Here is a 14,455-nt window from a genome sequence, read left to right on the forward strand (position 1 = left end):
TTTTAGACACTTAGGCGAGCACTGGGCTGCAGCTAAGACCCCGAGTGGGAGGTCTGCTCTCCACTCGGTAGGATTTCAGACACTTAGGCGAGCAGTGGGCTGCAGCTAAGCCCCCGAGTGGGAGGTCTTCTCTCCACTCGGTAGGATTTTAGACACTTAGGCGAGCACTGGGCTGCAGCTAAGACCCCGAGTGGGAGGTCTGCTCTCCACTCGGTAGGATTTCAGACACTTAGGCGAGCACTGGGCTGCAGCTAAGCCCCCGAGTGGGAGGTCTGCTCTCCACTCGGTAGGATTTCAGACACTTAGGCGAGCACTGGGCTGCAGCTAAGCCCTTGAGTGGGAGGTCTGCTCTCCACTCGGTAGGATTTCAGACACTTAGGCGAGCACTGGGCTGCAGCTAAGCCCCCGAGTGGGAGGTCTGCTCTCCACTCGGTAGGATTTCAGACACTTAGGCGAGCACTGGGCTGCAGCTAAGCCCCCGAGTGGGAGGTCTGTTCTCCACTCGGTAGGATTTCAGACACTTAGGCGAGCACTGGGCTGCAGCTAAGCCCCCGAGTGGGAGTTCTGCTCTCCACTCGGTAGGATTTTAGACACTTAGGCGAGCACTGGGCTGTAGCTAAGCCTCCGAGTGGGAGGTCTGCTCTCCACTTGGTAGGATTTCAGACACTTAGGCGAGCACTGGGCTGCAGCTAAGCCCCCGAGTGGGAGGTCTGCTCTCCACTCGGTAGGATTTTAGACACTTAGGCGAGCACTGGGCTGCAGCTAAGACCCCGAGTGGGAGGTCTGCTCTCCACTCGGTAGGATTTCAGACACTTAGGCGAGCACTGGGATGCAGCTAAGCCCCCGAGTGGGAGGTCTGCTCTCCACTCGGTAGGATTTTAGACACTTAGGCGAGCACTGGGCTGCAGCTAAGCCCCTGAGTGGGAGGTCTGCTCTCCACTCGGTAGGATTTCAGACACTTAGGCGAGCACTGGGCTGCAGCTAAGCCCCCGAGTGGGAGGTCTGCTCTCCACTCGGTAGGATTTCAGACACTTAGGCGAGCATTGGGCTGCAGCTAAGCCCCCGAGTGGGAGGTCTGTTCTCCACTCGGTAGGATTTCAGACACTTAGGCGAGCACTGGGCTGCAGCTAAGCCCCCGAGTGGGAGGTCTGCTCTCCACTCGGTAGGATTTCAGACCCTTAGGCGAGCACTGGGCTGCAGCTAAGCCCCCGAGTGGGGGGTCTGCTCTCCACTCGGTAGGATTTCAGACACTTAGGCGAGCATTGGGCTGCAGCTAAGCCCCCGAGTGGGAGGTCTGCTCTCCACTCGGTAGGATTTTTAAATTGGTGGCGTAGCTCGGAGGGAGAGGGTAGCAGTCGACCTGCTCCTCGTCCTCCTTGCAGAATGCATGTTGTACTTGTACTTAGGCGAGTTCTTGGACTGCAGCTAAGCCCCCGAGTGGAAGGCTGCCTTGCCACTCGATAGGATTTTATTTATCTTAGGCGAGTGTTCGGACTGCAGCTAAGACTCCGAGTGGAAGGCTGGCTTACCACTCGGTAGGATTTTATTTGTCTTAGGCGAGTGCTTGGACTGCAGCTAAGCCTCCGAGTGGAAGGCTGGCTTACCACTCGATAGGATTTTATTTATCTTAGGCGAGTGCTTGGACTGCAGCTAAGCCTCTGAGTGGAAGGCTGGCTTACCACTCGGTAGGATTTTATTTATCTTAGGCGAAACGGATTTCGCAGCTAAGCCTTCGTGTGGGAGACTGACTCACCACTCGGTTAGGATTTGTTTTTACAGACTTAGGCGAATCGGATTCGCAGCTAAGCCACCCACTAGGGGATTGTTTTATATGGAAAAAAGTAATAACAATCACTGGGAAAACTATAAAGCTCTTGTCTTCGATAAATAAACTACAGGAGTACTTTTATTACAACTCATCCGAGTGAATACTTAATTGTAAAAGGGGCGGAGAAGCTCCGCGTTCCAAGCTCGGGGCTCGTCGATCTGATGTTTGACGTTGTAAATACGGTATGCTCCATTGTGGAGAACCTTGCTGACGATGAAGGGACCTTCCCAAGAAGGAGCAAGCTTGTGTGGTTTCTGCTGGTCCACTCGGAGAACTAAGTCTCCTTCCTGGAAGGCTCGACTCTTCACGTTTTTGGCGTGGAAGCGATGCAAGTCTTGTTGATAAATGGTCGACCTGATCAGAGTCATCTCTCTTTCTTCCTCTAAAAGGTCGACTGCATCCTGCCGCGCTTGTTCTGCTTCAGCTTCGGTGTAGAGCTCGACTCGGGGAGCGTTGTGAAGAAGATCACTCGGCAAGACTGCTTCAGCTCCGTAGACCAAGAAGAATGGAGTTCTTCCAGTCGACCGGTTAGGTGTGGTCCTTAACCCCCAAAGCACCGAGGGAAGTTCGTCAACCCATGCACCAGCCGCATGCTTGAGATCACGCATCAAACGGGGCTTCAACCCTTTGAGAATCAAACCGTTGGCTCATTCTGCCTGTCCATTCGACTGCGGATGGGCGACTGAAGCATTCAACTCGCGTACCTTGAGACGTGCAGAAAGCTCTGAATTCTTCAGAATCGAAGTTTGACCCGTTATCAGTGATGATGCTGTGCGGGACTCCATATCTGAATATCAGTTCTCGGATGAAGCTGATAGCGGTACCAGCATCGAGGTTTTTGATGGGTTTAGCCTCAATCCACTTGGTAAACTTGTCGACTGCTACCAGCACATGTGTAAAACCGCTTCTTCCTATTCTCAACGGGCCAACCATATCCAAACCCCATGCAGCAAAGGGCCAGACGAGTGGTATAGTCTTCAAAGCTGACGCGGGCTTGTGTGACATATTGGAGTAAAATTGACATCCCTCACACTTGTCGACTATCTCTTTCGCCATTTCATTCGCTCTGGGCCAATAAAAACCAGCTCGGTATGCTTTGGCCACGATGGTCCGAGAAGACGCATGATGGCCACAGGTCCCCGAGTGGATGTCGTTAAGAATCATTCGACCTTCCTCCGGTGTTATGCATTTCTGGCTGACTCCAGTCGCACTTTCTCTATACAACTGACCTCTCATGACGGTGAAGGCTTTGGACCGGCGGACGATCTCTCGAGCTTCTTCTTCATTCTCGGGGAGTTCCTCAAAATATAGGCGATGTAGGGCACTGTCCAATCGGGAGTGATGACCAAAACTTCCATGATCAAGTCGACCATCGCTGGGACCTCGACTTGAGTCGGATCTGTGGCGCTTTTAGGCTGCGGGGCTTCTTCAGTGAAAGGATCCTCTTGAACCGACGGCGTGTAGACATGTTCCAAAAACATGCCACTCGGAATGGCTTCCCTCTTGGAACCTATCTTCGCCAAGTCATCAGCTGCTTGATTTTTCAGTCGGGGAACGTGATGGAGTTCTAACCCTTCAAATTTCTTTTCAAGCTTCCTCACTGCATTGCAGTATCCATTCATGGCTGGGCTTCTCACGTCCCACTCCTTCATCACCTGATTGACCACCAAATCTGAGTCGCCGTAAACCATAAGGCGACGGACGCCGAGTGGAATGGCCATGCGCAACCCATACAACAGTGCTTCATATTCTGCTTCATTGTTGGAGGAATCAAAGTGGATCTGGAGCACATATCTGAGCTTATCTCCTCGGGGAGAAACCAAAACTACCCCAGCACCAGAACCATTTAACATTTTAGAGCCATCAAAGAACATGGTCCAATGCTCCGAGTGAAATTGAGTCGGCTGCTGCTGTTCAATCCACTCGACAAGGAAATCTGCTATAACCTGGGACTTAATGGCTTTCTTTGCCTCAAATTTGATATCAAGAGGAAGGAGTTCAATTGCCCATTTAGCCACTCGACCAGTTGCATCTCTGTTGTGCAGAATCTCTGACAATGGTGCGTCGCTGACGACTGTAATGTCATGATCAGAGAAATAATGGGCAACCTTCTTCATGGTCATGTAGATCCCATATACGAGCTTCTGATAATGAGGATATCTTTGCTTCGATGGGGTCAAAACTTCAGAGAGATAATACACTGGGCGCTGAACTTTGAAGGTTTTACCTTCCTCTTCCCGCTCGATCGTAAGTACTGTACTGACGACTTGTCCTGTGGCTGCAATATAAAGCAACAAAGGCTCTTTGCTGATTGGAGCAGCAAGCACCGGCTGGGTGGAGAGCAGAGTTTTTAACTCGGCAAACGCTGCATCAGCTTCTGGAGTCCACTCGAACTTGTCTGCCTTCTTCATCAGTCGGTAAAGGGGCAATGCCTTTTCACCGAGGCGAGAGATGAATCGACTTAACGCGACCAAGCATCCAGTAAGCTTCTGGACATCGTGCACACGCACAGGACGTTTCATTCGGAGTATGGTGCCAACTTTTTCTGGGTTAGCGTCGATTCCTCATTCGGAAACGAGAAAACCGAGTAACTTCCCGCCAGGTACTCCGAATGCGCACTTTGCAGGATTGAGCTTGATATTGTACCTCCTGAGATTGGCAAATGTTTCAGCAAAGTCAGTCAACAGGTCGGAACCCTTTCGCGACTTGACCACGATATCATCCATGTATGCTTCCACATTCCGACTGATTTGAGTGAGTAAACACTTTTGAATCATTCTCATGAACGTGGCTCTGGCATTCTTGAGGCCGAATGGCATGGTGATATAGTAGAAGCACCCGAACGGGGTGATGAAAGCTGATTTGATTTTGTCGGGCCCATACAGACGGATCTGATGATACCCGGAATAAGCGTCTAGAAAAGACAATCTCTCGCACCCCACGGTCGAGTCGACAATTTGGTCGATGCGAGGGAGAGGAAAATGATCTTTCGGGCAGACCCGATTGATATGTTTGAAATCAATGCACATACGAAGGGAATTGTCCTTTTTGGGAACCATAACGACGTTGGCGAGCCACTCGGAGTGGTATATCTCTCGGATGAACTCTGCTGCAAGGAGTCGAGCCACCTCTTCGCCAATGGCCTTTTTCTTCTGAACGGCAGACCGTCGAGGATGTTCTTTAACAGGTTTTGCCTTCGAATCGACTCTAAGGCGATGCTCAGCCAGTCCCCTGGGAACACCTGGCATGTCAGCTGGCTTCCATGCAAAGATGTCCCAGTTCTCACGGAGGAACTGGATGAGCGCTTCTTCCTATTTAGAGTCGAGTGTAGTGGAAATATGGGTCGGAGCTGCATTGGGGTCAGTCGGGTGGATGTGAACTGGCTTCGTCTCCCCGGACGACTGAAATGCTGACTCTGTGGCGGGCTTCTTGACCCGCAGTAAATCACTCGGATCTGCGTTCTTCTTGTATCCCTCTAGCTCTATCACTGTTATCTGGTCATCCGCAATCTTTGAGCCTTTCTGGAAACACTCTTCTGCTTTCTTCCGGTTACCAATGACGGTGATCACGCCTTTGGGGCCAGGCATCTTTAACTTGAGGTACACGTAACATGGTCGAGCCATGAAGCGGGCGTAGGCGGGTCTTCCCAAGATAGCGTGGTAGGCGCTCTGGAAATCCACAACTTCAAAAGTCAGCTTCTCTTTGCGGAAATGCTTCGAGTCGCCGAACACGACATCCAGAGCTATTTGGCCGAGTGACTCAGCCTTCTTTCCTGGGATGACTCCATGAAAACTCATGTTGCTGGAACTGAGCCTGGACATTGGAATGCCCATTCCCTTGAGCGTCTCAGCATACAGAATGTTCAACCCGCTGCCGCCGTCCATCAATACCTTCGTCAGTCGAGTGCCTTCGACGACTGGGTCGACCACCAGTGCTTGCCTCCCAGGGGTGGAAATATGAGTAGGATGGTCCGACTGGTCGAAAGTAATGGGAGTTTGCGACCATCTCAGATAGTTTGGTGTTGCCGGTGCGACCATGTTGACTTCACGGTTGATCACTTTCAGTCGACTTTTGCTCTCTAAATCAGCAAAAATCATCAGAGTGGAGTTGACATGAGGTTACTCTCCATCACTGTCCTGCTTGTCCTCAGCCTTGTCCGACTCCTTCTCTTTGCCCTTCGGCTGTTTCCCTTGGAACTGTTGGATTAAGAGCCGGCACTGGCGAGTGGTATGCTTTGGGTAGATGAAGTTACCCTCTTCGTCTTTCTTTGTGTGAATATGACACGGCAGGTCCATCACATCATTACCCTCCTTATCTTTTATTTTCTTGGGGTTCCAAGATCCTTTGGGTTTTCCTTTAAATTTGCACTGCGTTACTGCCAGAGCCTCTCCAGGAGCTGCCGGCTCGGCCTTCCGCTTCTGCTTCCGACTGGAGTTTCCTTTATCCGACTGACTCGGCTTGTACTTGCCGCTCCGGAGTCGATCCTCTTCTTCGCCGTTGGCGTACTTGGTGGCTATTTCCATCATCCGACTCAGGGTCATGTCTCCGGTTCGACTAAACTTCAGGCTCAAGTCTCTGTTCTTGACGCCCTCTTTGAAGGCGTAGACCGCTTGATGGTCCGACACGTTCTCCATAGTGTGATGCAAATGATCCACCTCTGGATGTAATCTCTCAGTGTTTCACTCGACTTTTGTACACAGACTTGTAGCTCGGTCAGTCCAGCAGGTCGCTTGCAAGTTCCCTCAAACGTCCTGACGAACACTCGAGAAAGATCTTCCCAGGTGTAAATGCTGCTGGGAGCTAACTGATTCAACCATGCCCTGGCTGAACCTCCTAGCATAAGTGGCAAATGTTTCATGGCCACTTCATCATTACCGCCACCAATCTGAACAGCCACTCGGTAGTCTTCGAGCCAAGTTTCAGGCTTAGACTCTCCGGTGAACTTATTCACCCCAGTCGCCAACCTGAAGTTGGGGGGTATCACTGCGGTTCTGATCGCTCTGCTAAAACATTCTGGACCTGAAACGTGGACTCGGCTGCTTATGGGCATATCTCTGTCATGACCACCTCTATGAGCTCTGTTTCGGTCGACCAAACCTTGCACGATGACGGATCTCACATCAAAGCCTGGCTCTCTGGGGTCGATTGGAGCTCTCCTCCCGATACTGAACTGGCGTCTGTCATCTTGCTGCCGATGGGCGTTAGACCCACTTCTCGGAGGAGGTGTGGGCACTCGACGCCGGTCATCGCGATCAAATCGGTCATCATAGTGGTCCCGTCGGCCTTCACGTCCCATGCGCCTTGGAGGTGACCTTGGACTGTGAGCCGACTGAACCGTATTCGCAACGACAGATCGACTGTGAATCCTATTACGTGACTGCGACACAGCTGAATTCTGATCTCCTGCCGCCCGGAGCAAATCTCTGATCTGCATCAGGCCTCTTCCAGCCTCTGACTGAGAGGGCTGAATCGACTCCGCTATGCGGGTTGCAGCTGTCAAATTCTGAATTGGGGTTCGATATACCTAAGTTGGTTGCGGAAAGAGCTGACGTCGATTGGAGTTAGTCGCTCGCTGACGCGCACGCTCGTCGAGTGCTCGCTGAAGGTTCTCCAGTCGAGTGCGTTCAGCCAGGTTAGCTAAACGCGCCTCTTCCAGGGCGCGAGCCTCGGGTGTTTCTCCGGCAATGGGAGTATGCAGAGCATCCATGTTCCGGCGGCGAAGTTCTTCCCTCTGCTGGGAAGTGAGCGGCTCGGGTTGGTACTCTTCATGGGCTTGAGTGGGGTCGTCCTCGTCGTCCACCCCGTCGCCGCGGGGGAAACCGGGAGGACTACGGGGCCCGTTGACCATCAAGACTTCCGCCGCCGGATCACTGCTATCGCACTCGGATGCAGTCTCTACGGAGCCAGTCGACAGGTCGAACAGGCCGTAGAGAGACTCGTCGGGCTCGATCGCCGCGACTTGGGTGGTGGCCGATTGGCGAGCCACTGCGTGCCTCACCCATCGCTGGAGCCTCGACCGACCGGAGCGCTTGCGCTGGCGGGAGACAGGGAGGGAGGATGGCGCAGGAGTCGACCGGTACGGGGTCGACGGTTGTCGCAGCAAGACACCGCGGACACACGCCCGAAAGTGCGTCACCCCGCAGACGGGGAGCGCATCGATGTCGAGTGGTGCCTCCTGGAGCCAAGCGGAGTCGTCGGTGATGAAAGTGAGCGCACCGAGACGGATCTGGCGGCTCTCGACCTGAGCTCCACCTGAAACCATGATGAAGGCGATCGGACAAATTGCAACTTCTCCAAAAAAAGTCGCTAAGACACCTGCCCCACCGTGGGCGCCAACTGTCGCGGTTCTAAGTCTGACAGTAGAATGGGGGGTAAGTATGAGAAGGCAAGGTCCTAGCTATGGAGTAGTTGTACGCACGAGTGTTTAGCGAGTTCAGGCCCTTCTCTCAGGAAGTAACAGCCCTACGTCTCGGAGCCCGGAGGCGGTCGACTGATCTCTGTGTATATGAGTTACAGGGGTGTGAACCCTTCTACCAGTGGAGGGGGGTGGCTTATATAGAGGACGCCAAGACCCCAGCCAGCCCACGTAGAGGAGGGTTAAAGTACATTAAGGCTGGCGTTACTGGTAACGCCATACATAAAGTGTCATCATGGCCATTAAGACTATTCAATTACAGACCGTTTGGATGCAGAGTAGATCCTGAACTTCTGATGGTCGAGTGCATCTTCATGGTCGAGTGTCTTCTAGCCAGTCGAGTGGAGTCTCCCTAGGTCGAGTGGAACTTCCCTTGGTCGACTGGAAGGTTGCTTCGTATGATGATGTCCTAGGGCATGGTATCCTAGATAGGTCCATGACCCTACCCTAGGTACATAACCTCATCAGGTGTGGCCCCCCTGGTGTATTTCTTTCGCCTAGAAATTCTTATTAATTCCAAAAAGTGCCTCCGTGGATTTTCAGAACATTCCGAGAACTTTTCTTTTCTACACATAAAACAACATCATGGCAGTTCTGCTGAAAACAGCGTCAGTCCGGGTTAGTTTCATTTAAATCATGCAAGTTAGGGTCCAAAACAAGGGCAAAAGTGTTTGGAAAAGTAGATACGTTGGAGACGTATCAGTCGTCATCATCAACCATCCTCCATCACCAATTTCATGATGCTCACCGCCGTGCATGAGGAATTCCATCGTAGGCTTGCTGGACGGTGATGGGTTGGATGAGATTTACCATGTAATCAAGTTAGTTTTGTTAGGGTTTGATCCCTAGTATCCACTATGTTCTGAGATTGATGTTGCTATGACTTTGCTATGCTTAATGCTTGTCACTAGGGCCCGAGTGCCATGATTTCAGATCTCAACCTATTATGTTTTCATAAAAATATGTGAGTTCTTGATCCTATCTTGCAAGTCTATAGTCACCTATTATGTGTTATGATCCGACAACCCCGAAGTGACAATAATCGGGATACTTCTCGGTGATGACCGTATTTTGAGGAGTTCATGTATTTACTATGTGTTAATACTTTGGTCCGGTGCTCTATTAAAAGGAGGCCTTAATATCCCTTAGTTTCCACTAGGACCCCGCTGCCATGGGAGGATGGAACAAAAGATGTCATGCAAGTTCTTTTCCATAAGCACGTATGACTATATTCGGAATACATGCCTACATTACATTGATGAACTAGAGCTAGTTCTGTGTCACCCTATGTTATATCTATTACATGAGGAATCGCATCCGACATAATTATCCATCACTGATCCAATGCCTACGAGCTTTTCACATATTGTGTTTCACTTTATTTACTTTTCCTTTGCTACTGTTACAACTATTAGAAAATTGCTATTTTTACTTTTGTCACTGTTACCATTACTATCATATTACTTTGCTACTAAATACTTTGCTGCAGATACTAAGTTATCCAGGTGTGGTTAAATTGACAACTCAACTGCTAATACTTGAGAATATTCTTTGTCTCCCCTTGTGTCGAATCAATAAATTTGGGTTGAATACTCTACCCTCGAAAGCTGTTGCGATCCCCTATACTTGTGGGTTATCAGGGGTCCCGAGCTGTGGATCTTGGGCGGATGGTAACTAGAACAGGGGAGACGATGTTTACCTAGGTTCGGGCCCTCTTAATGGAGGTAAAAACCCTATGTCCTGCTTTTGTTTATATTGATGAAGATGTTACAAGTACAGAGTTGATCTACCTCGAGGTATATAGATGTGGCCTAACTCTAGAGCTGGGAGAATGAGATTACGTTGATGTCAGATGTTCCGTATCAACTAGCCTGGCCTTTGTTTATATAATGTACCGGAGGCCTAGGATAACAAGATCGAGTCCTAGTCGGATACAACATAGAAAACCACTATAAATTTGACTTATTCTCTATCAACTGAAGACTAACACTCGATAACTAGGGATCGTGGATGAACTAGAAATATAGAAAACTGAAGGTGCGTCTGCTCTGAAACTGTGGCCGAGAATAATAAGATATTTAACACACGGCTAACCCCGTACAATATTGACGCCTATATATTCTTCATGCTTAAGTAGGCTTCCATGTTTGCTACTAGGTAAAATTGAGAAAAATTGTAAACAACATATAGGACAATAATTTATCCTATTTTATTTTAATATATATTAAGATGATTTAATAGAATTATATGACATCGAGCTATCGACATAAATCGTGTGAGCCAGTGTTGGCTCGAGATTAGGTTGTTTCTCTATCGAGCTACATAAAATGTTCATACTCTGCTCATTTTTTTCCGAGTCGAGCCAAAATACGATTCGATCTCGAGAGGCTCACGAGCCTCGAGCTTTTCTTGCAGCCCTAGCTGTGATCAAGAAGGTGCTTTAAGAAATCTATGTCCGGAATCCAATGAGTAGAAGAATTGGAGTAGGCTGGTTCTATAGTGTCTACTTTGTTGACGATTTTGGCTAGGTGCCCCTTGTGCTGACCTCGTGTCATCGTCTCTTTCTCCATCGTTTTGGTGTGGGGTTGATGGTTTCTATCCCTTCTTGTTAAACTGGTTTAAGTTCTTTCTCGTTTTCCCCTTTGTTTTGCCTTTCGTTCTGTAATACATTGTGGTTGTTTATTTAATGAAAATCGACGAGGAGCCTCGGTGTTAAGAAAAATGAAATGAACTTGGAACGGGGGAGTACTAATCATAAGTCGTCTTTATAACTAGAGAGTACTAAAACCACGACAAGTATTTTGGAACGGAGGAAGTACTAAACATAGCTAGATTTGTCGTGTTTATAGACTAGAGGTGCTTTATGAATTTGGATTTGAGATTTATTTTATCATCTATTTTTGTTAATAGTTCCTTTTCATGACTTGTGTGGTTATTCTATAGAGGGGATTACGGCGTTAAGGTGGTTGATTTTTTCTTAAACCACACCTATGTAATGATTAGTGAAAAACGTTCGTACAATCATTCGTTACGGTCTGTACCACGCAGGGCGGAACACTATTAATAAGTACACCATCAGATCTGTTCGTCAAGGTGGTTGATTGATGTTGAGAAGGACTAGAACCAAAAATATAATGACATTGGCGTCGAGAACTTGAGATGCCCCTCCTAGCAACACTGGCCTCTAGCACGACTCGTCACTTTCAGGAAAAGCCAGTTGGCCTGCCCCCCAAGACTCCCCAACAAGTGTGCACGTCTATTGCAACAGCACCACACTATAAAAAAATTGGCATTATCTTTCGTTCTTCCCTCTATCCAAAAACCGGCGGCTTGGACCCTACAAAACGCCGGGTCACATGCGCCGCGAGCCGCGAGTAAAATAGCCATTGCTGGCGCTCTCCAAGCTAAAGGTCGGCCCGCCCGTGAGCCCATGACACACATCACAACCCTTAATTTGTCTCGGCTCTCCGGCGGCTCCCAACATTTTCTACAGGTACAGGCACGCATGGAAGTCGTGGTCTGCGTCCTGACCCCTGCGCTGTAACCTAGCGCCGAGGTCGTGATGATCGGTAGCATTGTCACGCAAACTGCGACGAGGCCCGCCTGCTCGCTGACGAGCAGAGCAGAGTAGAGTGCTGCGGCAGCACGTTCCTCGGTTGCTGCCCAGATCAAGATCAGATAGGCACACCACCACGCCGATTGCCAAGACATCATCCACGAGAACCCTCGCCGCCGCTGCTGCTAGCCAGAGTGTTCGATCAAATCTGCCTGCAGCAGCATCTGCAACCGTATTGCCGGTACACGGTTAGCCGCCGGCGGATTTGCGTGCGTGCGCATGCCAGTTCTGTTTAGGGCTCCCACATGCCACAAAGGCGAAACCGAACGCGGAAGAGGACGCGCCAGGCCACCACCCGTCCTGAGCTGAGCTCCTGATCGAGACCCCGGCCGTCACATCCGTCGGCCGATCAAACCTCGCCGAACTAACCCTGTTTGCGCCGCTATAAAACCTCCAGAAAACCCGCACCACGTCGTACCCGCATACCACCGAACCAAGAACCAGGCCTCCCGACCCCACCGTGAGCATGCGCTTCGCGTGAACGGCGCCGCTGCTCCGCTACCACTTCGGCCCTTCTTCTTCTTCTTCCTTCTCCGACAACGCCGCCTCCTCGTGTTGTTCTTCTTCGTCTCGGATTCTATCTACAAGGAGCTAGCTAGCTAGCGCGATTCACTGATCTCTAGCTGGGGAGGGGTACAACCGTACAAGCATGGAGCCCGGAGCTTTAGCGACGTGCGGGGCGGTGGCCTTCTCCTGGGAGCAGGAGCCGGGGGTGTCCAAGGAGAGCCCGGCGGCCGAGGCAAGGAAGCACTCCGGCGGAAGGAGTACTACGCCGGACAGCACCAAGAAGGTGGAGGCACGGACGCACCAGCTGCGCGTGCCGCCTCCTCCGGGAGGTCCTGGAGCGCCGTCTCTGTCGCCGCCGGTGAAGACGGTGAGGAGCAGGTCCAGCAGACGGGGCGTCCGGCCGGAGGAGGACCCGTTCCTCGCGGCCTACGTCGCCTGCACGGCCAGCGGCAGGAAGACCGGCCGGGGGCACACCGAGGCCCAGAAGATGCTCGGGTGGGCCGGGCTTAGGTTTGCCCTTGGGCTTGGCCTCTCTTGCAAGACCTCTTGTGGTGTTGCCGAGGAGAGCGTCGTCAGCCTGACTAAAAAACGCTGAAATGGATGATCATCAGATTTCCCTCAAAAAAAAAAAAGGATGCTCATCACATTGGTATTTTTGTACTATACAAATTTTTTTTTTGCCATTTGGTACTACTGCTGATGTCATGTGGTGCAGATCATGTTCGTTAGTGGATGAGAATTACAGTAGCAACCAAATCAGAATCCTAGAGTTTGGAGTTTTAAATTCATTCACTCACATGTTTTTTTAGTGGTATTAGGAACTTAACTTTTAGCTAAAAAGGCGAGGACCCATGAACATGTGACCAACTTCTGAACTTTGGTGACAAAACTTGTCTACGAATGCCACAGATTACACCAAGATACACACACACGCATAGTTGTGTAAATATGGATATCAGATTTCAGTCTTGTTGGATATAGTTATGTACTATCAATCTTAACACCCCACCAAGAGGTGGCTTTTTGGCGGTACAACATAGGTTATATTTTGAAGAAAATGAAGTTTGGTTGCATGACCAATGGAAGTATTATTTGTAGGAACAATTTCAATTTTTGGGAATTACATGAACATTTGATTTGACGTACTTGAACGCCTTATCAAACTCATATGAACATCTTCTATATATGACGGGCACATATTTATTAAAGTAGTATTTACATAAACATTTTTTTAAACATATAAAAGTCTTTATCCATTTATGATTTTACTTAAAAACTACTATTTTCATCAGCTTCAAGAAAAATGCACTAAGATTTGAGACCGACGTCTCAAGATATCATACTAAAAAGTAACTAGAGTGGAAATATATTTATTGAAGTTAGAAGTTACGTAAATATTTTTAACCATAGATGAAAATATTTTTCCATTCATGATTTTGAAAGGCAAATTCTAATAAAAATATTTTTATTTGGCTCACTGGCATCCATACCTTACCACATCTACTAAAAGAATTACTCCCTCCTTTCACAAATATAAGATGTTCTATCTTTTTTCTGATTCGGTTGTGTGTTTGTTCACTCATTTTAGCCTGTATGTAATTCATATTCGGTTGTGCGTAAAGTACTGGGCCTGCACGTGATTAGTGTTTTTTTGCTCCGCACTAGCTCGGTCGGGGCTTCGTTGCTGGGGTGACTATACCTTGCTTGCCGCGACTTTGATGTTAGGCTCGCCTGAAGCGAATTCCGTGCTGGCTTAGCTCGGGCGCCCGGGAGTCCACTTCCTTGTTTTCTCCTGTTTTTTTTACCCTTTTTTTCTTTTTTGATTTATTTTCTTACATTTGTTTATACTTCCAAATATTTTAACCATATACTATATTACTAAAATAAACTTTACCTACATTTATTAGAAATGTGAATTATGCATTTCAAAAATGTTAAATATGTACAGGAAAATGTTCCTGATGTTTACAGAATATTTATATTTGTATGGAAAACAGTGGACATCCAAAAATATATGTTTTCTAAAAATGTCAATAATTTGTTTCAAAAAACATTAAATAACTAGAATGGAAATATATTTCTTGAAATT

General features: G+C 48.9%; 1 protein-coding gene across 1 annotated transcript; it reads left to right on the plus strand.

Annotated features, from left to right (window-relative positions):
- Nucleotides 1-12,228: 12,228 nt before the first annotated feature.
- LOC123094235 (uncharacterized) lies at nucleotides 12,229-13,291 on the plus strand. The gene has a single exon (XM_044516287.1). The coding sequence runs from the start codon at nucleotides 12,509-12,511 to the stop codon at nucleotides 12,959-12,961; it is 453 nt and encodes a 150-aa protein (XP_044372222.1). The 5' UTR covers nucleotides 12,229-12,508; the 3' UTR covers nucleotides 12,962-13,291.
- The last annotated feature ends 1,164 nt before the right edge of the window (nucleotides 13,292-14,455 follow it).

Source organism: Triticum aestivum, chromosome 4B (assembly GCF_018294505.1).
Source record: "Triticum aestivum cultivar Chinese Spring chromosome 4B, IWGSC CS RefSeq v2.1, whole genome shotgun sequence".
Taxonomy (NCBI): Eukaryota; Viridiplantae; Streptophyta; class Magnoliopsida; order Poales; family Poaceae; genus Triticum; species Triticum aestivum.